Raw genomic sequence first — 23,896 nt, 5'->3', positions numbered from 1 at the left:
ACCATGATGCTTTCTATTTTATTGCTATTTTATGCTATTGTTCTAAAGTATTGCCTGACTTAAGCATCTAAAAAGGTCCGACTAGAGCCACCCAATGGGCCTTCTCTTCTCTTTGTGTGTAGACCTATGACACACCGTAGCAGTTGGTGTTTTGTCTTCCACCACCATGTACCAAGCAAGTTGATTTGTGCCATGTGCCATCCATACCTCCAAATCATCATAGCATGATTGGGCAAGGTTTGGGCATCAACGCATTGCAACACTAATTTTGTGTTGGTTATGCTCTTTTGAGTTCTGCCATGGATGACAAGATCCATTTTTGCATGGGAAAAAGCTTTTCCTTTTCTCTCTCTCTATTGAGCATTGACCAAAACTAGGCCACGCCAAGGTCTCTCTCACCGTCTCGGCCACCGGCGAAGCTGTTGGAGAGGGCGGAGCCTAGCCACCAACCGCCGAAGCCCATACGGAACAAGGATGCTCTTGGCTCAAAACCCCCTCGACCAACCATGAAGATGCCTCTCCACCATTATATTTCAAATTCAGTGGTGTTGAACACAGCAAAGAACATGAGAGGATGCATGGATTGTTGTGATCATCCATTGGCAGGATCCTCCCCCGCACTTGCATACTTGGATCTCTCCCTGAACGAAGGCAAGAGCTCCGAAACATGAAACATGGAACAAATTGTGGAGACGAGAATTATCTCAGACAAGGAGTCTGCGTTGCAATAGCACAGTTGATTCTGTCAACCAACACTAGTGCAAGCACAAAATCTAACGATGCCAAGGATAAGAGTTACTTTAGATCCATGTGTGCAGTAAATTAATCAGCCAACCATATATCCTCAACATGGTACAAAATTTGGCACTCTCGCAGACATATTTCAATCTTTTGTCCATAAACCTCCTCCAACAACATCCTCTGCTCCTGCGAGGAAGACGAGAGAACCGCAAGATCAACATCAAACAATTTCCCGAACGACATATTAGCCCAAGGGATCTCAATGCATTGGCATGATTTGAAAAAAACAATAAATAATGGCAAATTCTCCACAAGCTGATATGAAAGGAAAAAATATCCATGAGGTTTATGCTTGCAGGAATGCCAGGGAGTTTTAAAGAGCTGAGATGTTTTTCCCAGGGTTAAGATAAAAGATTCATAAAAGGTTGGGCTTCTCTTAAGTACAGGCAGGCAGCAGAACACCAATGCATTCCCAACCGGGATATCTACATAAAATTTAACTTCCATCCACTTTGCAGGCGTTGACAACTTGGATATATCACTCGTGAGAACTCACAAAGGCCATAGGTTTCGAAGGGATAAGGCGACAGAAAATGCACATATCCAGATTTCATATTAAGTTACTTCAGGGTACAATAACTGACACGTTGTACAGAATATTTAAATTTATACCACCCCAGAAGGAAGACGTAGCACCAATTGCCCGCCGACAAGACTGTAAAAGAAAAGATATATGAGATTTTGGAATTCAACTAGTACCTTAAGGCACCTCATGACCGAAATTTGGCAGTTACCTTTTGATGTAATAGTAGCAGAAGTCTGCAAGGATGAAGGTTTGAACAATTTCTGAGAGAAGAACCATGGAGGGCCACAACCCATAGCCTAAAGCTGTCAGCAGGCGTCCACCAGTATCCACAACCTAAAACACAACATTTGTTTGCTTTAATAAGAAATTATTCTAAGAACACAATGAGGAGCATAAAAATAAATTTAGAGTCAATAAATATTACAAATTCCTTTTTTCTCAAATGAAATTAAGAGCTTAACTTTAATTCAAAATCATTTTTCTGCTGGATATTTGATTGAAATGAAAGTAAAAAAGCAAATCAACAGTCCCCCCACCGCAACCCACCACCCCAAAAAAGGAATTCTTTATTTCCTAATAATTTTTTTCCCTTTCTGAGCAAACTATTAAGAAAGAACTAAAAAAAAAAGAACAACTATTAAGGAGGATTTAATCTCAGATGTAACATTGCAGTTTTTACATAAAAAATACAAAAATGAGGAAATCTTATGTTTCAACATGTACACAAGCAAGCACTTCTTACATTCCATGAAGTCCCTAAACTCAAGGATTAAATAACTAAGAACGAACCCACAGTAGAAACTGTGTTCTCTTTATTTTATAGAAATAAAGAAAATAGAGAATCAGTTTAATTTCAACAAGAACATTTATATTTGCTGTATAAACAAGTTAGAGATGCTAATTTTAAATAATTTAATAGTCAATCCTAGTATGGGTTTGTAAAAACAAGAGTTAAATTAATACTTCGGATGTTATTAATCTTTACTTTCGTAATCATTCTTTTACATTGTTTGCAGTAATTTAATTGCCGCTCCTATAATGCTAACTGGAGTCGATATCTTAGAAGTTAAGCTAGTAAAAAGACACACCAACCATAATATGCCTTGGGAAAATAATATGCCCATGTGTGCCCCTCTGTGCGCACTCAGTGTATGATTGGCAAGCTGGCAGCACACAGGATGAAGGGTGTGTTCAACCCTGCGTGCTGATCATGAGCGGCCACATCAATTACATAGGGGCACATCTGGGCCTCTGAGTAAAGCAATGTTCCAAGTCTCTCACGACGACAATCCTCATTGTTAAATTGTCACCAAACAATTCAACTAAAAAATGGTGCCTCATATATATTAACTTATATTAGTTCTCTAGTATTTCTTGAATTCTTCTCTCTTTTTTTTCATTTTCTAGGTTTTAAAATAATTTTATAACTTCAACATTTTGCATAAAAGATCCATTCGATGTTGAGAAAGAAAAGGTTATATCTAAGTACGAGCAATCCATAAATTTAAAACACCTTACATACATTTACTAAACACCAGAAATATTATATATATAAATTGAAACAAAAGATATTATCCCTGATTTAATAAGCAGAAAAAATGAAGAACTTTTGTACAAATAAGCACACATTTTTAGTGTGCCTTAGAATGTCAGATTAGTTTAATTGGGTCAAAAAGCATATTTGAGCACTCAGAATGTGAAGGATGAAGATGGTAGCTACAGAAGCAAAAAGTGCATGCACTGATTTCCATCAAAAACAGTACATGCACTGACGTGCATGTAGAAAAAAGCTGGTCTTAGGTTGCAAACAAGCAATCTGCCTTCTGCTGCTCAATATTGCGCCTCAACTATCATACAACTCGTCATCTCCAATAACAAGATGCAGACATAAGCAGCAACAGAGAACTCCATAAAGGAGATGATTTTGAGTGACTACATAAGTCAAAATGCAAAAGTATGACAGGTAAGCAGGATGAGCAACAATGCAAAGAACCAAACAACCGCACCAGAGGACTATATTCACAAACAAGAAGCTAGAAGTGGTCAAAATTTTGAATTAAAAAAAAAAAATCCACAAAACGTGGACCATAGATAATCACAAGGACAGCGGCCAAGGCAATAAACCTTAATGAAAGATGGGAAGTTAGGAGAGAGACAATTAAGATCATATGTAAAACAGACAAATAAGAAATGCGCATTAAATACCTGATAAAGCCAAAAAAGAAGCAAGAAACTTCTAGGGCCATAAGAAACATATAGCTCCAATTCTAAACCATTCCAAAATGCAGTACAGAAGTGATGCTGAGGAAAAATGGAAGATCAAAAGCCTACATGTCCCACGGAAAACTAAGAACAGAGTACCAAGGGATAAACCTTAGCACAATAATCTTCCATTCCAGGCACGGGCCAGCAACCAGGTCAAAATACTTAGCTACTATACAACAAAATGTGTCATGATGATCATAATATGCCAATAACTCAAAATTATAATGCTGTAACATATGAACAGGCCCTCCATCAAAATCTCCCATAGCTGCACAATGGCCCTAAATGGCAGCAAAGACTTCAATAACATATGAATTTGAACAAAGTTATGGAATGAGACCAAAATATACATACTAACATATATATGATGATAAGCGAACATGCCTGTGGTTGCCGTACTGTGCATATATAACCATACAATATGTACAATCAAAAGAACAATCAACACTGGCATCATATTGACACCAAGTATGCAATGATACAAATCACAATTAAGCAGCATCGCTAATTACACAAACGATTTAGTCTTCATTAGAAATCTAGTTTGTCAATCTTGATGCTTAACTTTCTCATGCCAGAAACCACAATATGAAAGTGTGATCTTTAAACTTATAAGGTTTACCTAATATACAAGATTTTAAGTTTTTATTAAGCAAAATTGTAGTATTCATTGAAATTTGTTTAGGAGTTTGCTTTAAAGAACACCATACCAAAACATGCATGTTCAAACATAATGAATAATGTAGGACCAATTAAATCTAAATAGAAACACATCTCAGAATAGTAAGAGATATTTCAAAAAATGGTAACTTGCTGAATCAAACCTGAAGGACCCAGTGTGCACAACTCAAAAATCTGGCAACTCCTAATGCAAATACATAGTGAGCCGTGAAAGGTTCAACAATCTGCCAAACATAAATGAAGATATTCTGAGAAAAAAATCATTTCCTAAAACAACAAGGGCTACCATTTTTCAGCATTTACCTTTGTGTTTTGCATCAAATGTAATTGGGGTAACACAGAGACAGCTTCCAAATAAACACAAAAGGCCCAGAAAATCCTGTTCACAATATTATGTGATGTCGAAGGATGAATTAAAAGGGCTAGTACAGCACAAGGCACCGCCTACATCCATATGAAGAGAAGTACAACTCAGTACAACTAGAAGCTTATAAATATGACCAAGAAATAATTAAGTCAGTAAATAAAATGAAATAAACAATTCAGAATAACATCTTGGAGGCTGAAACTATAATGCTTGCAGAACTTATATAGTGCCATCATTGGCCCTTTATCCAAGTATACAACATTAATCCAATGATTGACGAACAAATTACAAACTAAATTACCTTAACCTCATACTGGAGAATGGAAATTGAAAAGAAAACAACTTCCAGATTTTCAGGATCGTATTTCCCTCATAAGTGGATATAGTTTGAACTTTGCAGTCCTATAATTTATGTCAAAAAAATATACAAGTATCCTCAAGCATATACAGCCTGCCAATTCTCTTTTTTCTCACACAAACCAAGAGATGGTAGTTTTGATGTCAGTAATGTCAAAAATAATAATATTGCATAAATTTTAGAGAGAACTCCCTATGGTAGATATAAGTGGTGCCTGCTCTCTCTAAGTTGAATCTGTGCTGCATATGTTGCATTTCATCAGAACTTGAGATATTTTTTTTCCATTCACTATCTAGTTACAACCAAGGTCTGAAATATATTATAAGATGAACCATCTCTCCTTGTGCATTTATGCTTTCCCATCTTTTGAACAATTAAGTCAGTATAAGTTGAACAATTGCCAGACACATGAGAGAGATTTCCACAAAACCACTTGAACTCATCAGAAATAAAAGAGAGGGGAAATACATCTGTAACAAATAAAACTAGTTATCAGTTATAAATTTTACATAAACTTTTAATGACTTCAGTCTGTATCAGTCCAGACTGCCTGAAGCAAAAAGGGGGAAAAAAGGATTGAAACGCGCAGTCCTAAGTTGGCTGGTGCTTCTCTTGAACAGAAAAGTTAGACCAGTAGAGCTTGATTGCTGCAGAGAGAACTTATGTGTTGAAAAAGGAAAAAAATAATTGAAGCAGAAAAACCAGAGCACAGTGGGTTGAGGGTCCCTCTTTATCTTTTTCAAGTACATTAGAAATCCAAGGTCGCGAAATAAGCAGATAGGTCACTTCAATTTAAAAAGGCCATGCTCCAGTTCTGATGAAGGTAACCCACCCAGATTTTGGAAGGGCAAGTGGGTAGAGGAAAATGTTGCTCTAATGAAAAATAATTGTCACATCATGCCTGGACGGCCTCTCGATAGCACTAACTACTAAGGACAGCAACCTTGAAGGTGCTGGCGAAGGCCAAGTCATCATGCTTAAACACATTAAATTTCAACAAGACAAATAAATGGTTAATCATTCATATTACAAGACCCATTATGATAGAGTCTCTTGATATATCAAATAACAGAGAAAACAACAGCTAACAGAATAATAACCGAGGTTTGAAAAACCACAGTATGGCACACACGATGGTATGGTCCCACACCAAGACACTGTTCGGCGTCCATTCTACATTGATACAGGTCAATGTGGGTCAATAGACGGTTAGCATGAGTGAAATGAACCAGTCGGTATAGGCCATACTGACGATACATGAATCCTCAGTAGTAACAAGGTTAAATATGTCATGCAGGAGCATAATGATCTTAGGTGGCATTGCTATCACATAGAGGCAAAGTTGATACAGCATGAATATGACATTGATAAGTTAATGCTTCTATTTTTTCCATCCCCAATCAATAATGATTATTAATAAATGAAAAATAGAAAAACAGTCATGCAAGAAATATCAGCAACACCTAAAAAAACTAGCAAACAAACAAATTTGTCACTAAACCAGAAATATATCAAGCCTCCAAAGAGCCGACCTACTTCAAACAGAATAATGAAAACCCGCTCCTCCTGCATGGAAAGAAACTAAAAATTCACTAGATCTGCTTTTGTCCTCGAAGACTAGCTGTCAGCATTCTTCAAATTGCTTACCAGACAGCAATAATATGCATATTGCTCTCTTCATCCAAGTCTACCATGTCCCAATGAAAATGTAAACCTAAGAGAGTCCCTAACCCAATCAAGAAATGCTAAAGGCCTCATGAATTCGCTTGACACTAGCCAACCATCATAATATAATAATCTTACCACTGCTGCAAACGATGCATTCCTTCCATTGCCCATCCCTGCATTAACTACCACTAATGCCTAATGGACCGCATTTCCACAGAGACAACAAGCCAAATGAAGACCAGGTCTACAAGACTTAAACCAATTATTAGCACATTCCATGGCAAAAAACAATTCTTGCAATAACAGAAAGAGACAGTGAGAGCGTGGCCCACACGTCTCCCTTGACTCTATCCAAGCAAGGAAACATTCATGTTCAACTTGCCTCCAGCCCATCTAATTTCAGTCATATTCCTTCTTCACATAAATATGGCCTCTAGTTGATGTGCATTAAGTGTGTACCCTTGGTTAAGCTATGTAATTGGACTGAGAATCAATAAAATAAAATATTTCTTGTGTTTTCTTCTTTGTAAAAACTTGCTAATGAGGTCTCTTAATCAACAGTGCCACAAACGCAGGAAAAAGTTTGCAGTACATTCTTCAGTTTGCAGGAAAGTCTAAAGCAAACAACCAGTTGATTCAAAATCTTCAGTCCACCTCAACCCCACAGCTCCCCCTCCAAAAAAAAATAAAAAGAAAAGAAAAATAAAGAAAAAAAAGAACCTGATACCTATCTTAAATTGTAAAATGACCATCCAATTTCAGATGCCAACTTCCAATTAAGATGTATTTTATAACAAAATCATTAAAGATTTAAGTGTTAAATGCGATGCCTGTCACAAGCATGATTTGGCAAAGTACAGCATACTGTGCCAATTATTAGCATGCAAATATATGCTTAAGATATCTTTTTTTCATTTGTTTTTGATCAACAAATAGCGATAAATAGATATGTTCTAAATTTATAATAAACTTAAAATACTTAAACCAATCTGCCACTTGAAGCAAATTATTCATATCGTACACACAGATCAGCCACACACACTGTAAAAAGTTTCATGCAGTAACAAAAGTGAGTTTGAGAAGGTTTTTCATAACTTTTAGTTCAGACAGACAAAAATACTTTATTAGCACTTCACAAACAAGACTATATATATATATATATATAGATATGATAAATTCCAGCTTTAACTCTGTTTTAAACTTATGATTGATCTAAGATAAGCAGCTAAACTGGGAAAGACATTGCAGAATATAGCAGAAGCCGCAAAAACAGAAACAATGCCTTCTGGAGCCACTTAGCTGCCTGAGAAACATTACTAAAACAAAATAATTGACACCAGTCAGAAGCACTACGAGACAAGTGTGCAAAAGCTACAGATAACTACTATCTCATAAAATTGTAGACAATATGATGTATGATAATTGTGACTAGATATCCCTAATCCATAAATCACGAAAAAAGAAAAAGACTGACCATTCATCTTGTTTATCTTCTATACAACCATGCTTAATTTTAATCTCTAGTGTAAATTCTTAAGCAAATACCGTCGCTGGTAAAAGTTCAGGCCAAGGTCGACGGAACCGTCTCGAACCGGACGGTTTCGGCCGATCTGAGCCGTAATGGTGGCTTCACCGGTACGGTTCCACAGTGGAAACAAGACCCGTTGCCGAAGCCGGAGAAGGAGAAGGAAAGAGAGAGCGAGTGGGGAAGGGAGGGAGAGGGAGAGGGAGAGGTCGGGAGGGCCGGCGGAGGCCGCAGGGGGGGGCGGCGGAGGCCATGGCAGGCGAGGTCGCGGTCGGATCCCTGTTTCGTTCGAAACAGGAGAACCGGCCGCAGCCTCACCCTCCGCCGGCCCCCGCTTCCCTCCCTCTCTCCCCTTCTCTCTCTTTCTCTTTTTCTCTTTCCCACGGTACCGTACCCTCGCTCGTCGGTGTAGGCTCGGCACAAGCCATACTGGCACGTGCTGCCGGGAACCGGTATCGGACATCGTAATTGGGAATATTTTTTTCTGATGCCAATGACTATTGCTCTCTTAAGGGCATTTCTAAGTCCGACAAATGTAACTCCTGAACTTCAACGTCTCTTTTGGTCATTAGAGGAGCTTCCTTTACATTCAGGCAAGCCACAATCATCAGTCTTCAAAACCCAATTGCTTCTTAATGCTGCTGCAAACCTCATTTGTTACAAGTTGCACTTTCTTGAAACCCAATTGCTTCAAAACCCAATCAAGTTGCACTTTCTCAGCTCCCCTATCAATGGCAAAGATGTAGACATCTGACTTTTGGCACCCTACAGACTATCCAAGTACCCTAATTAACTACACCTTAGGATGGCTTGCCAAAATGGCTTGATCATGATTGCATTTTGCATACCATTTATACTGCATTCTCATATTTTCAGCCAAAGGACCAGATTATAGCAAGAGGTTTCCTGTGGCAGGATACCTAATGTCCAAAATCTTTGAATGACAAGCGAATCACCGAAGTAATAGAACATCAGTTATGTAGCCATCTGACATTTCAGCCCGTCTGACAAGTCAGGTGACTGGCTCTGCCAGATGGTAAGACCACGGTCATCCGACGGTGTCCGACAGAAGTCTCACCATCAAACGCTTTCCGACGGTGTATACATTGCCATCAGATGCCTTCTAACAATGATTGTTTTGCCGTCTAAATAAAAACTCGCATTTGAGCAACTAAAGTCCAAGTCCCTCATGACTTTATTCACTTTTCATTGTTTTTTTAGCAAGATCTAGCGATTTTCTTTAGTCCCACATTGCTCTCACAAAAGCTAGGGCTTGCTAGGGCACCTCTATCTCTAGAAGCCAAAAACAGAAAGTATCACTCAGTTTCTCTCGCCAGTGGCTCGGTAGCAAAGCTCAAGCATATCTTGCAGAAGAGAACTGAAAAAATACCTGCATAAGGTGGCCAAAATTTGAACCTTTTGCGGTTCCAAAGAATGCAAAGGGTCTGAAGGCCCTGCGAGATGGTCCATCCGAGGGCATATCAATTCAGGGAAGTCTTCTTTTTGCTTCTCTTTTCTTTTCCTTTTCTTTCTGCTCTTAGTTTGATTCCAAGTTATTTTAAATTTCGCATAAGCATAGCATAGCATAGCCATCCTAGTCTTCTAGTTCCCCAGGGGTTTTAGGAGAAAGATACGTGATCATGCTCTTTTCCTTTCCAACAATCTCCCAAGTTAGTTCTCCCACAATTCGTCGTCTAGTAGTAGTTCTTAGCTTTGATTCCGGTACTACACCCAATAGCCCTCACTCCACTCAATCTTTTTTTTGTGGGAAGACACTGTTGAGACAACTAAGACCCCTGATTAGAGTATAAACTATCCTAGAGGAAAGAACCCACGGATCAGCATCACTCCGATGGCAGTGTATCAGTGCCAGCGGAAACGAAGCATTGCATGGCAAAAGCAGAACATCAATTCAGTGCTAGGTTTCTAGATTGAGGCTCATCAACTACTACATCAGCAACAACCCTCCATCAACAACTAGAGCAGCGCAAACCAATACAAAGAAAATATGAAATTATTATGAGCTACCAGTGCTTTTCATAGCTCACAGGAGAGCATTTTGCATTGTGTGAAGTCCAACGTCATCTTGAGGACCCATTCTTTAAAGAACAGTTGCTATCACCAGACCTTAATGATCTACCAGACCATATTATAAGTGGTTTGCTCGCACAAGGAACAAGACACCTCCAATATTCTGCACAAGACATCAGTTCAACTGATATACATCATGTCAAGAAAAAGTAGTACTTTGTATCACACAAATTCCATATCCTCAAGGACTAGTGACGAGAAAGATACACTTCTAGTCCTATGCAGCAACAAGAACTCCTTTTTCAATTTCCGGACTCCGACTTAAGAACAACCATGCAGAAATAGTAATCTTATGCCTTGTGCAGATTCTTTTGTTTCCGAAAAAATGCAATGTAACATGTTAACGTAGCATGATCACCAATTTGGGCACTTGATTGGTTCAGTAACACTCACCTTGTCTTCATATCCACCAACTAAACATTGAATGCTGCTTATTTTATTTCAGATATTATTAACATAAGTATTATACAATTCACTGCAAGTTTCAGCCTACATGTTAAAATAAATAATTGTAGCAAGTTTTATCAATCATTCGCCCAGTGAGACATAATGAGCACATTGCAGAAGGCCTTAGTTAGAGGTTCCAGTGTATGGTAGTTCAACGAGAGAGTGAACATTAACTTCTAAATATGGAAGGTTGGAGAAGACGAGAGATGTCTTACCACATAGTATATTGCAAAGTTGTCCTTATCCTCCATGTAACTTGACTTCAGTTTAAATCGAATCATATAGATAACCCACAGGGTAGTCAGAAGTGTAGCAGAATCCAGTAGTGTGTGTATGTCATACTCCATAACAACACTGCAGTACAGTCTAACAGCTAAAAATAAAGCTGTTAAATCCTGAGATTTGAGTGAAAGTCCTGCAGCATTTGAAAATTATGGATTAAGAAAGATAAATCCATGGAAATCGGAGCAGTTGCAACACAATCAGTAACTCAGTAGACAATTAAGAATCCAAATAAACAAAATTTGACAACCTATCAAATTCGAAGAACTTCCTGTCAGCAATGACAATAAGATTCAGCTATGAAACTATGTAATATCATTAATTTCATCAAAAGTCTGATCTCAATGATAAATAATAGCATTTATTAACTGCTTGAACATGCACAAACCCCAAAAATGAAGTTACAGAGTCATCTTTTCCAGGAAGAAGTGAGTAGCTCAATCTTAACTTCCGCTATGAACTAAAATGAACATTACCTAGCTTATAACTTTTCTATCTGCACAAACACTCCTGGAGTTAAATAGTTGTTGATCTTCATCAAAGTCAGATAAGAAAGGTGTATAGCATCTCCTGAGTCAACCTAAGTCTCTGTGGATCTCTCACAACTTTGTGTTTTACTGTTGAACTATGGGCAATATTGATGGAACAATGGCATCACTACAGTCTATCAAGCATATCAAGCATTATGCTAAAAACTGCAAGTGTACCTTCCATACATAATACTTGACCTTGAACCATTAGAGCAAGATAATTTTTCAAAAATTTTAGATAAAAAAATGAGTAATCAAAAGCTACAATTACCAACATAACAACATGCTGCACACAATGGATTCGTAACATCTCTTGTTTACTTCCACCTGCACTTATTAATTTATATGCCCACAATTGCCACTCCAAGGTAGCCCTCATGATTGCTCAAAACGATTATATCCTTAAGGTACTTGTACTCAGCCATCCCAACCTAACTCAGTAAACGGCAACTGGGTTCTTACATGTCACATTCCAATATTCCATGCCACCCAAACTTCAAGAAAATTTGTTAAACCCACTTCAACCCTTTCTGTTCACGTCACCATGAGTCATCACAACTTTCAACCAACTCTTTAGCTTCCACTCGTTTTTTTGTAACGGACAGGATTCACTGCCCTTGATCCATGGATTGCTGCCACAAGGCTAGCCTCGCACTTCCTTTTCTTGAAAAGGACAGATCTCAACGAAGCTCGCAATCATCCAATTTGGTGATCCTATGGCGCTAATCAGAGAAAAGAATCATATATTCTGTTCCCAAAATTTTCTTTATGCCAAGATCCCAATCTAGGTACCGAGCAAAAATCCTCATGAAAAAGAAATGATTAGACTCGTACTGACCTAAAAAATCACTGCCACCATCAATAGTACCAGTAGTTCCTAGATATCTACATGTTGAAAACCCTAATTATCAAATAAAAGGGAAAACCTTTTTTTTAATATTCTTTAGTAATTCTTGCATTATGATCCATCAAGATTAGGGCATCTTCAAGCTATTCTAAACATCACTATTGCGACCTTCCACGGCTTCATCAGAAATAACAAATCAAACAAATAACCACAAAAATTGATAATCTTTGCAACCACAATTAGAAGAGAAACCGCCAATTTCATCGATAAAAGACCGGATGACTTAAAACTAGAGAGAGGGGCTAACGGACCGGCGCAGGTCCTCTCCTTGGTAAGCTTATAGATTAGAACTGAGATGCCGAGCGCGTGGACGGCCTCGGCGGCGACGAAGAGGTTGTCGTGGTCGTGAACGACGAATCTGAGGAAGACCAAGGCCGCCATGCCTGCCACCACGCTCAGGAACGCCTTCACCTTGGGCGGCTGCCGCTTCACCCATCCCACCACCACGTTCATCGTCCGTCTCGATCCTCTCATCGTCGCTCCTTCGATCCAATCGCTCGATCGCTCGCTATCGGTGCCTTCTCTCTCGATCCGAGTAGCCGAGAACGAAGGGAGAACAATGGGAACGGCGAAACAGAAAAAAGACTTCTTTTTTTTTCCAAAGATCCAGAAAGAGAGAGAGAAAGAAATACGAGGGCTTTCGGAGAACTCCAGGAGATGGTCACGAGGGGGGTCTGTGGTATTTAATATTTGTGGTGGGTTTTGATAACGATGATGACACGGATGGCGTTAGATGTGGAAGGTGATCCGTCGACGGCCCACTAACAGACTGGGCCAAGCTGGGGTTGCAAAGCAGGAAAGCCTACTTCTTGCACTACAAGATACTGCATAGCAGAGTCCAAAATGAGTCTCGGATGACTGCAAATAGGTCGGGTCCAAAATGAGTCTCGAATGTGATCCGGTCGGTGACCGGACCCGCGTAGATCCGACTCATCTGAATTTTAGGACATGCGGGTCCAAGTCGGATCCTAAAATTAAATCCGAATCATTTTTTGGGTCGGGTCTGGGTTTGCCGAACGGACCCGATCCGACCCAAATGGATCCGAAGAAAGAGAGAGAGAGAGAGAAGGAAAAAAAAAAAAAAAGTGGGGGGAACACTCGGCCCGTCAGGATTCTCTCTCGATCTACTACACTGTTGATACCTCTGGTGTCTCGGTAGCTGGCTTTTTTTTTTTTCCTTCTGTTTTTGGGTTTTTGTTTCTTTTAACTTTTGAAGGGCGAAAGTGAGGGAACACTGAACTGAATATGGGTCATGTGCCAGTTTTCTGCAATGGAATTGGATTTTGGAAGAAGGCCTGGGATTTTTTTTGTCCTCGTGAGAGGGGAGATGGGAGACACCAAGTTCCGTCCAATCAGTCGTATAGATAAAAAATAGGACATTTGGCTTGTAGACCGACTTAGTTAGTCATGGGTCATCTATTCTGACTCAAAGTCACCCATGGCTTAGCATGTCTTTTGAGTCATGGGTCACCCAGCACCTCATAATTATAATATGACCAAATTAGATTTGCCCAAATCTTTGTCCAAAAGCACAAAAAATTGGACCCGATTTGGATCCGAACCGGATCCGACCCGAACCCGACCCGACCCCGAATTGGACCCGACCCGATCTTCAACCAGATCGAGTCTGGGTCCAAAATTAGGATCCGAACAAAAAATCGGGTTGGGTCGAGGTCACTCAGGACCCCGACCCGACCCATTTGCACCCCTAGTGATCCGTCATGACTCACAGCTGATTGTTGCAGGTGGGAGATGGATTGATGGGCTTTCAGCTACAGGGGCAGAGCTCAGGGCAGCTTAGGAGGGTATCTCCTACGCGAAACAGAGGCTGAGGGTTGAGCACATCATCCTAGAAGGAGATTCCGCCACAGTGATTGATTGGATACGGGAGGAGGGATGGAGAGGGGATGCGAGTCCTCTGCTTTCTGACATCCGGTTAATGTTGAGAGACTGCAGCGCGTTCCAGGCTGTGCATGTGTATCGAAAGGCGAACAGGGTTGCAGATTGGGTTGCTTCCTATGCGGCGCAGCACTCTGAAGGAGTCTTGTGGCCACACCAAGGCACCCTCGCCTCTGAGCTAGATTGTAGGCCTTGATTCTGTTGGCTACTCCTACACTAGAGTAGGGTGAGTACTGAGTAGCCGTTGTACTTTAAAAAAAAAAATTATTAGGCGGAATCTAACCCCCATCTCTTGTCTCAAGTGGTAAGGGCGTATCATCTTTGGGGCAAAACCACTATTGGATCATCAGCTGCTTGCTTTTGAGATCTGTGCCAATAGATGAATGATGAGCTTTGGAGCGCTTTGAGATCTGTTCAATGGGCAATCCGATGGTGGTTTGGTGCAAAGGAAGGTTAATCATTCTTTCGCACAAAAGATATGATCCGGTCCCTTGAACTAGGTTGCACTAGTGACGCATAAACTTATGTTGTATAAGCATGGTTTGATCAATCGGAAAAAAGAAATTCTCTAAAATGATGGCCATTTTAGCACTAAGTTAGTTGTGATGTAATGATAGTTTTTAGGATCCTTGTATGACTGTGTTCCAAAGCCAAAAATTTGGATTGAACCATTTCTAAGTTTGGATTATGGGTCACTTACCTACTCACCCATTTAACATGGTCAAGCTGCATTTGGACCATATATATATAACTATGCCAGTATAATCCATCAATAAAAAATGAATGTTCGAGGGAAGGCTGCAATTTTTGTTTTGCCAACCATTGCATTCAAATCTAAGAGAAAATGGTAATGCCCTAATCTCTTAAAATCAAATCCGGACTCTTACCTATCATTCAAATCCAATTCCGATTCCGATTCCGATTTTAGTCACAAACTAAATGTATCGAACATTATGACCATTTCAATGGAGCAAACCCACAAGGCCTGATTCTAAATTTAACTCAAATCTTACCTATTTAGCAGCAAGGACGAAGCTAGGTAATCATCAAGCTTGGGTCTAAATATTCAACTATTGATAATAATATTTCAAATAATCTAAAATTCCTAGAGCAATCCCAACAAACAAACAAAAAAAAAAAGAAATAAAATAACATAAGATATGAGAAAAAAGAACATGACTCAAGGTACATTATGAAGGTGTTTTTTTTATAACAAAATTTGCTCATGCCCAAGTATATACGGCTCAACTCCCAAGATACAACAAATCACCCTTTCTCCTAATATGCATCCAAATATGATCCTTAATGAACCTTTCTGACAATATTAGAAAATTTCATGAGAATCTTTATAGGAAAATATTTTGTGCGATCTCTTCACACACACCCAATTATATTGTAAGCCCAATAAGTGTACACCCTTAATTCACTTACATCTCTCAAATCTCACCAAGATTGATAATTCAGTCTTATTTTCTCACTTTGAGATCTTGACTTGCATCGGATCAAATGACCCGTGCCCTATTTATCAATGTCATGGGATGAAAATGAATAGGTGTCTCAAAATAAAGGATGGCAATAGATGCATCTTTTGGATACACTGCATCTCTTTAACTAAAGGATGTATCTCCTGCGCTTAACTATTAGTGAAAAGATATGTCTTTTGATGTGTTCTTACCAAAAAATCTCTCCTTGTTTTTGTTAGCAATATATCTCCTAACTAAATAAATAAATCTATAAATTCAATTAATAAAAATCTTAAAGGAAATAATATACATGCATATCATTCGGCATCCAAATAATTTTATTTTAATACAAAATAAATCTATTCTAGCACAAAATAAATCTATGCATTTAATAAGTTTATATCATAGAATTTCAAATCCTACCAATCTACTAATATTAAATTAAAAATAAAGGTAGAAGAAAGTAGCCTGATTGAAAGCAGGTCGAAGCGCGTAGACACTGTCCCAAAGAAGTATTTGCCCCCACGTACGGGTCACCCGGCAATCCTTCTCGGAGATACGACGACCCTACAACCTCTTCTTCGGCACGTCTCGGAAGAAGTCAAAACGAACCCGATCGGACTTGCAGATCCAGCAAAGAGCAGTATGAAAAGAATAAAATAAAACTGAATAAAAATGTAAAAATGAAAATCGGAAGTGGCTAAGGAGAAGAAGAATTTTTTTTCAGAGTTTTTCCACTATTTTTCTATATTTTTTTCGTACTCCAAAAGAGATGAAATGGAGGGGTTTATATAGGGATTTAATCGGGGGCAATATGGTCTTTTTGGCGGACGCGTCCGCGCTCTTCTCGCAAACGTGCGCCAACGGGCGCACGCGTCCCATTTAATGCAAACGAAAACGCCAACGAGCGTTTTCGTTTTCAAACGAGCACGCGGCCGCGGCCGCGGCCGTTTCCAGAATGAAATGCGTAACGCCCGCTGGGCGTTACCTTTTTTTTTCTCTCAAACGCGCACGCGGCCAAATTTCGGGCCGCGTGCGCATTTAAATTTTTCCCAACAATCCCCCACAAAAATTTAAATAATTTTAAAATCAAAATAAAATGCTGGATATCTTATATTATGTAATAGGTGTAGGTACCTTTCGGTTTGAACCTTCACTTAGTGACAATTGATTACATCTGTGGAGCCAAGGTGGTCTTAACCTTGAACCTCGGTCCATGGCTCAGATTAAATCAACAGCACACATAATATAGCCCGATCTGGATTCTAAGCGGGTTGCGCTATTATGGCCATGCGCAGGTATCTTTCATGTGCTTTTTAGGGAATCGCCCATTTCCCATAATCGCGGCCTCACGACTGCACATATAGGTGAGTCCTAATAAGGATGCTAGCAAGGAAGCTCCTGCCTCTTGGGTCTCGGACTCATTAAGAGTTATACAAACGAACTCATCCTACCGCTTGCTTTTATGAGCACTAGCGCCATAGGGATGAGGACAACATAAAATAGTGCTCCTCTTAGTCACACTTCGGTTTGTTTCTACCCATTGAACCTTTTAAGGTTGGGTTCCCACCGTGGTGATCTATCTTTATGGGCTAAGCCCCATCCCCCTCGACGACTCTAGAACCACTGTTCTAGATAAACCTTTTGTAAGCTGATCAGCCAAATTATTTCTGATTTTACAAAATTCAAGGCAATTACATTATTTTTCAATTTATATCTCAATGATTTATGACGTACTTTTAAGTGCCTGTTCATTTTTACATTGGCATTTTCTTGGTTGCACTTATCTATTGCAGATTTACAGTCACAATGTAAGGAGACAGGTGGTAAAGGTGACTCATCTACAGGAAGGTCTATAAGTAGATCTCTGAGCCACTCAGCCTCAGTGCTAGTAGTGTCTAAAGCTATCAGTTCAGATTTCATGGTACTCCTAGATATTAAGGTTTGTTTGGTGGATTTCCAAGACACAGCAGCACCTCCTAGGAGAAAGACGTATCCTGTGGTGGATTTAACATCTAAGGTATCGCTGATCCAGTTGGCATCACTATAGCCTTCTAGAACAGCAGGAAACCCACTAAAGTGCAAACTATAGGACTTGGTACCCTTAAGATACCTAAGAATTCTCTCTAATGCTGTCCAATGATCTCTATTTGGATTAACAGTATATCTACTAAGTCTATTTACAGCATATGCTATGTCTGGCCTAGTGTAGTTTGTTAGGAATCCTAGTGAGCCTATGATTTGAGCATATAGGCTTTGAAGGACAGGAGTTCCTAAGTTCTTCTTAAGATGAGTAGAGGGATCAAATGGAGTAGAGACAGGCTGACAATCGGAATAATTAAATTTATTAAGTATCTTGTCAACATAATGACTTTGGGATAACTCAATACTTTTTGCACTTCTAATTATTTTGGTATTTAAAATTAAGTCAGCTTGTCCCAAGTCTTTCATATCAAACTTATTACTTAAAAATTGTTTTACTTCATCAATTATCTGAAGATCTGTCCCAAAGATCAGTATATCATCTACATAAAGGCACAAGATCACAAATTTGTGTCCAACTCTCTTATGATATACACATTCGTCTGTGCTATTGATTTCAAATCCAAATGTCATTATGGTTTCATCAAATTTCAAGTGCCATTGCTTAGGTGCTTGTTTAAGACCATAAAGAGATCTGACTAGTCTGCAAACTTTATTTTCTTGGCCTAGGATTTTAAATCCCTCTGGCTGGTCCATATAAATTTCTTCATTTAAGTCTCCATTTAGAAAAGCTGTCTTAACATCCATCTGATGAATCACTAATTTATGAATGGAGGCTAATGCTATAAGGACCCTAATAGTAGTAATCCTAGCTACAGGTGCATAAACATCAAAGAAATCTACACCAGGTCTCTGAGTAAAACCCTTGGCAACTAATCTAGCCTTAAATTTATCTACAAAGCCATCAGGCCTAAGTTTTTTCTTAAAGATCCATTTGCATCCTATTGTTTTACAACCAGGAGAAAGATCAGTCAATTCCCAAGTATGGTTTTGGATAATTGATTGCATCTCATTGTCCACAACTTCTCTCCAAAAAGGTGAATCCAAAGATTTCATTGCGTCCTCAAAGGTAGTTGGAGAGTCTTCTATTAGGAAGGTATAAAAATCATCTCCAAATGTTTTCTCTACCCTGGATCTTTTACTCCTCCTAGGTTCTGCTTCTACTTCTATTTCTCTTGTCCTTATTCTACTAGAGCTACTAGCTATACCGCTATCTACTCTAGTCTTAAGTGGAAAGGTGTCTTCAAAATATGTTGCATCTCTGGCTTCTATGATAGTGTTGTTACTAATATCATTTACTTCTGAACTTATCACTAGAAATCTATTGGCATTACTATTGGCTGCATAACCTATGAATATGGCATCCACTGTTTTAGGGCCTATTTTCTTTCTCTTAAAACAGGTATTTTTACTTTTGCCAAGCACCCCCACACTTTTAAATAGCTAAGATTAGGTTTTCTATGTTTCCAAACTTCATATGGGGTTAGATCATTATTTTTAGAGGGAATCCTATTAAGGATATAACAGGCTGAAACAAGAGCTTCCCCCCACAAATTTTCTGGCACTCCTGAGCTTATAAGCATGGAGTTCACCATATCCATTAAAGTCCTATTCTTCCTTTCTGCTACTCCATTTGATTGGGGAGAATAGGGTGCAGTCACTTCATGAATGATTCCATGATCTTCACAGAATTGAGTTATGTCATTTGATGTATATTCACCTCCCCGATCTGATCTAAGAATTTTAATTTTCTTTTCCTGTTGGTTCTCAGCTTCAATCTTAAAAATTTTAAATTTGCTGAGCACCTCATCCTTGGTTTTAATTAGGTAGATGTAACAGAACTTCGATAGATCATCTATAAATGTTACAAAGTATCTGTTACCTCCCCTAGAAGTTCTACCAGAGTCACAAACATCACTATGAATCAACTCTAATAGATCAGAATCCCTATTAACAGATTTAAAAGGCTTCCTAGGGAGTTTGGCTTCTACACAAGTTTGACATTTCTCATGGTTCTTGAGATCACTTTTTGGTATTAGATTTAGGTTCATAAGTTGCTTAATTGAATTATAATTTACATGACCTAATCTACCATGCCAAATAGAAGGAGGCTCTATATTCATAATCAAAGGATTTTCATTTATTGAAGGAGCTATTACATTCAATTTGAACAATCCTTCACTAAGGAATCCTTTTCCAATAAACATAACACCATGAGAAATTACAACCTTATTGGACTCAAAAACAAGACGAAAGCCTTGCTGGACAAGCAAAGAACCACTAATGAGGTTTCTCCTAACAACTGAAACATGTTGGACGCCGTGCAGTGACAGGACTTTTCCAGAGGTAAGCTTTAAGTCCACACGTCCTACTCCTAACACACGTGCCTCCGAGCTGTTTGCCATGATCACAGCTCCTCCACTTGAGATCTGGTAAGAAGAAAACCAGGAACGATCCGAACAAATATGAATACCAGCTCCGGTATCAATCCACCAATCTAGTGATTGTAAAGTCATGTTAACTTCAGGAGTGAAGGAAACAGACCTGAAAGCTGTCTCAGAGGAGCCAGCGCCGGAAGTCACCATGTTGACTTGAGCACTGGATGTGTGTGGACCCTTCTTCTTAGATTGAAGAGGTGCAGTCTTCTTATAGAAGCACTGTGGAGACAAATGGTTGGTCCGACTACACACATAACAGAAACGAGCACCACCTTCCTCTTTCTTCTTCTTCTGCTCCTGGGATTGAATAGGCTTCCCATTGTAGTGGTGGTTAGGGTTTCTAGGGTTGTAGGGTTTCTTCTTGAAATTCTTACGGAAGGGTCGGTTCTGATTTTTCTTAGGAGGAGCTTCTACATTATATGCATTATTTTTAGATCCAGTAGAGGTATTATTTCTGAGCCTATGCTGCTCTTCAATCCTAATGGAGTTTAAGACTTGGGTTAGGGTGAGAATTCCTTGGGTATGGCTCAGGGTCTTAGCAAAATCAGACCAGGAAGTAGGTAGTTTATCTATCAAACAGGCTACCTGGAATGATTCATCCAAATTGGTTCCATTGGCCCTAAGCTGGTGGATCAGGGTTTCAAATTCATGAATTTGGTCATTCATAGGCTTTGAGTTCACCATCCTAAACTTATTGAAATCGGAGGCCTTGAACCTCTTTACCCCAGCATCATCAAGACCATATTTGCTATCTAGGGTGTCCCAGAGTTCTTTGGCACTCTTGGCTGTGTAATAGATATCATACAGCCTCTCAGAAAGAGCACCTAGAATTCTATGGATACAATGATAATCTATCTCATCAGGTGTCCTAGAGGGTGTGCTAGTGGAGGCAGAATGTTCAGTGTTGGAAGAGGTAGTTGGGTTGGACCCGTTATCAACTTCGATCGTACTTTCACCTATGGCTGAGATTAACCCTAATGTGGTGAGCCAGAACCGCATTTGGTTCTGCCACCTCCTAAAGTTATGGCCATCAAATTTTTCAGGTTTGGCACTAAGATGGTCACTAGTGTTTGAGGCCATAGGATCAGGGTTACAGAATAGTGACAGAAACCTGATTGAAATCAAAAAAATCTATGTCAAAAGATTGCAGTAATATTTATATTGAACTTTGGATGTCTAATTGATATATCCAAAAAACTAATAGCCAGATCAGCTCCAGATCGGTGGTGGAGCACTAGGCTCACTTAAGTACCAGCCTTTCTTAGGCACGTATGCCTTTTTGACAAGCTTTTCTTAGACACTATTAGTTAGTGGATATAATCACTAGAAATCACACAAATTCAATATTTAAAATAACCTAAATGCAAATTTAAATTAGATATTGTGGATTAACTAATTTCAAAATTTTTCGTTTGAATTTTCCGAATTAGCAATGATTGATTACTAATTTAGTAGTAGCAAATCAATTATTTTAATTGAGATCTAAAATATCAATTTAATGAATTATATGTTAGATTTGAATTATTGCCTTATTGAAATAATTGATTACTAATTTTATGGCAAATCAATTATTGTAATTAAGATCTAAAATGTCAATTCAGCGAATTAAAATATTTATTCCTTTATTAGAATAATTTATTGAGATCTAATAAGTCAATTCAATAGATTAACTATTATGTATCAACCAATTTCCGAATTTTCCGTTTGAATGGGATCTGGAAATTACTCCTTGAGAAGTCCAAATGGAGGTATAATAAACCTCTTGGAGGTTAACCAAATTATTAACTCTTTAGAATAATTTATTATTGATGATGTGCTAGCAAAAACAATTATTGCAATTAAAATCTAATATGCCACAATTGTAATAAAGAATTTAATTAATTATATATTACTAACAAAAAAAAAATACTTCTTTGGATTGTTAGCAATATATCTCCTAACTAAATAAATAAATCTATAAATTCAATTAATAAAAATCTTAAAGGAAATAATATACATGCATATCATTCGGCATCCAAATAATTCTATTTTAATACAAAATAAATCTATTCTAGCACAAAATAAATCTATGCATTTAATAAGTTTATATCATAGAATTTCAAATCCTACCAATCTACTAATATTAAATTAAAAATAAAGGTAGAAGAAAGTAGCCTGATTGAAAGCAGGTCGAAGCGCGTAGACGCTGTCCCAAAGAAGTATTTGCCCCCACGTACGGGTCACCCGGTAATCCTTCTCGGAGATACGACGACCCTACAACCTCTTCTTCGGCACGTCTCGGAAGAAGTCAAAACGAACCCGATCGGACTTGCAGATCCAGCAAAGAGCAGTATGAAAAGAATAAAATAAAACTGAATAAAAATGTAAAAATGAAAATCGGAAGTGGCTAAGGAGAAGAAGAATTTTTTTTTCAGAGTTTTTCCACTATTTTTCTATATTTTTTTCGTACTCCAAAAGAGATGAAATGGAGGGGTTTATATAGGGATTTAATCGGGGGCAATATGGTCTTTTCGGCGAACGCGTCCGCGCTCTTCTCGCAAACGTGCGCCAACGGGCGCACGCGTCCCATTTAATGCAAACGAAAACGCCAACGAGCGTTTTCGTTTTCAAACTAGCACGCGGCCGCGGCCGCGGCCGTTTCCAGAATGAAATGCGTAACGCCCGCTGGGCGTTACCTTTTTTTTTTCTCTCAAACGCGCACGCGGCCAAATTTCGGGCCGCGTGCGCATTTAAATTTTTCCCAACAGTTTTGACACCGAAGAGATGCATCTCTTAGTGACATCTCTGAAAATAAATCCAAAAGTCGATTCAAAAAATATAAAATAATTAAATTTTGAATCATTATTTTGGAAACAAAAATATTTTTTTATTTTTAAAATCCAATAAACAAGTCCATATATGAAATGATAAATAGAACAAGGTTAAAAGAAAGAGAGATGGGGATTATAGTGGAACCTTGAAAATGAAAGGTAACAAAAAGGGCCAAGGATGGCAGTAGTGGGTCAAGTTAATGGCAACCCAACATGTGTATGATTTTAAATGAATTGACTCTGGCCAACTGAAGTGTTAATTCAAGGAGACTAGTATGGTGGTCCATTGGATTGAGAGAAAATGATGACTTGAATAACAAAGAGTTTAAGGCCCACAATTCTCCCCACTATAACAAACTTAGCTACATGCAGGAACGAAGACTAAAAGAGACAAAGTCAAGGATAATGTAAAGAGCAAAAAACAAAACAACACCTTCTACTAAGTGGAGCAAAAACCAAACAACACCTTCTACTAAGTGGAGCAATTAAGTCACTTTTGGATACCAACTCTTCAAGCACCAAAGGAAAGATTATAACCCTCCATATACAATACAAGTTTCTAAGAGAAACTCTAAACTCCATTGATTACAATAAATACACTTTAAAAGACTCCATGACAAATAAACTCCAAAAGATATATTACCAAGTTGGCAGTGTTAAATCAACACAGAACCATCCTTATCTTCCTGACATTTGTGATCTTATGTCTGCATTACGCTTTAAGATTGCTCATATTCATCATGAATGGAATTAGGTGGCTGGTAGAATGGCTCATACTCTTGTAACCTTAGTCAT

General features: G+C 38.6%; 1 protein-coding gene across 1 annotated transcript; it reads right to left on the bottom strand.

Annotated features, from left to right (window-relative positions):
- Positions 1–1,062: 1,062 nt before the first annotated feature.
- Positions 1,063–13,120, bottom strand: LOC103714058 (uncharacterized). The gene is made up of 6 exons (XM_008801190.5): positions 12,700–13,120; positions 10,945–11,144; positions 4,577–4,717; positions 4,417–4,497; positions 1,536–1,660; positions 1,063–1,456 (listed from the first exon to the last, which is right to left on the bottom strand). The coding sequence occupies exons 1-6, from the start codon at positions 12,920–12,922 to the stop codon at positions 1,408–1,410; spliced, it is 819 nt and encodes a 272-aa protein (XP_008799412.1). The 5' UTR covers positions 12,923–13,120; the 3' UTR covers positions 1,063–1,407.
- Positions 13,121–23,896: the final 10,776 nt, after the last annotated feature.

The sequence above is a fragment of the Phoenix dactylifera genome, chromosome 10, assembly GCF_051530095.1.
Source record: "Phoenix dactylifera cultivar Ajwa chromosome 10, Ajwa_hap1_PhDact_Kaust_v1.1, whole genome shotgun sequence".
Classification (NCBI taxonomy): Eukaryota; Viridiplantae; Streptophyta; class Magnoliopsida; order Arecales; family Arecaceae; genus Phoenix; species Phoenix dactylifera.
This window is presented reverse-complemented; position numbering and strand designations above follow the sequence as displayed.

Bases quoted from the DNA above. Each gene is read 5' to 3' on its own strand.
- LOC103714058 (XM_008801190.5), bottom strand. From the start codon at position 12,922: ATGAGAGGATCGAGACGGACGATGAACGTGGTGGTGGGATGGGTGAAG. The intron at 4,718-10,944 runs GTAAGACATCTC...ATATGGATGTAG, and splicing joins ACTTTGCAATATACTATGTG to GCGGTGCCTTGTGCTGTACT. The intron at 4,498-4,576 runs GTAAATGCTGAA...TATGTTTGGCAG, and splicing joins ATTTGATGCAAAACACAAAG to ATTGTTGAACCTTTCACGGC.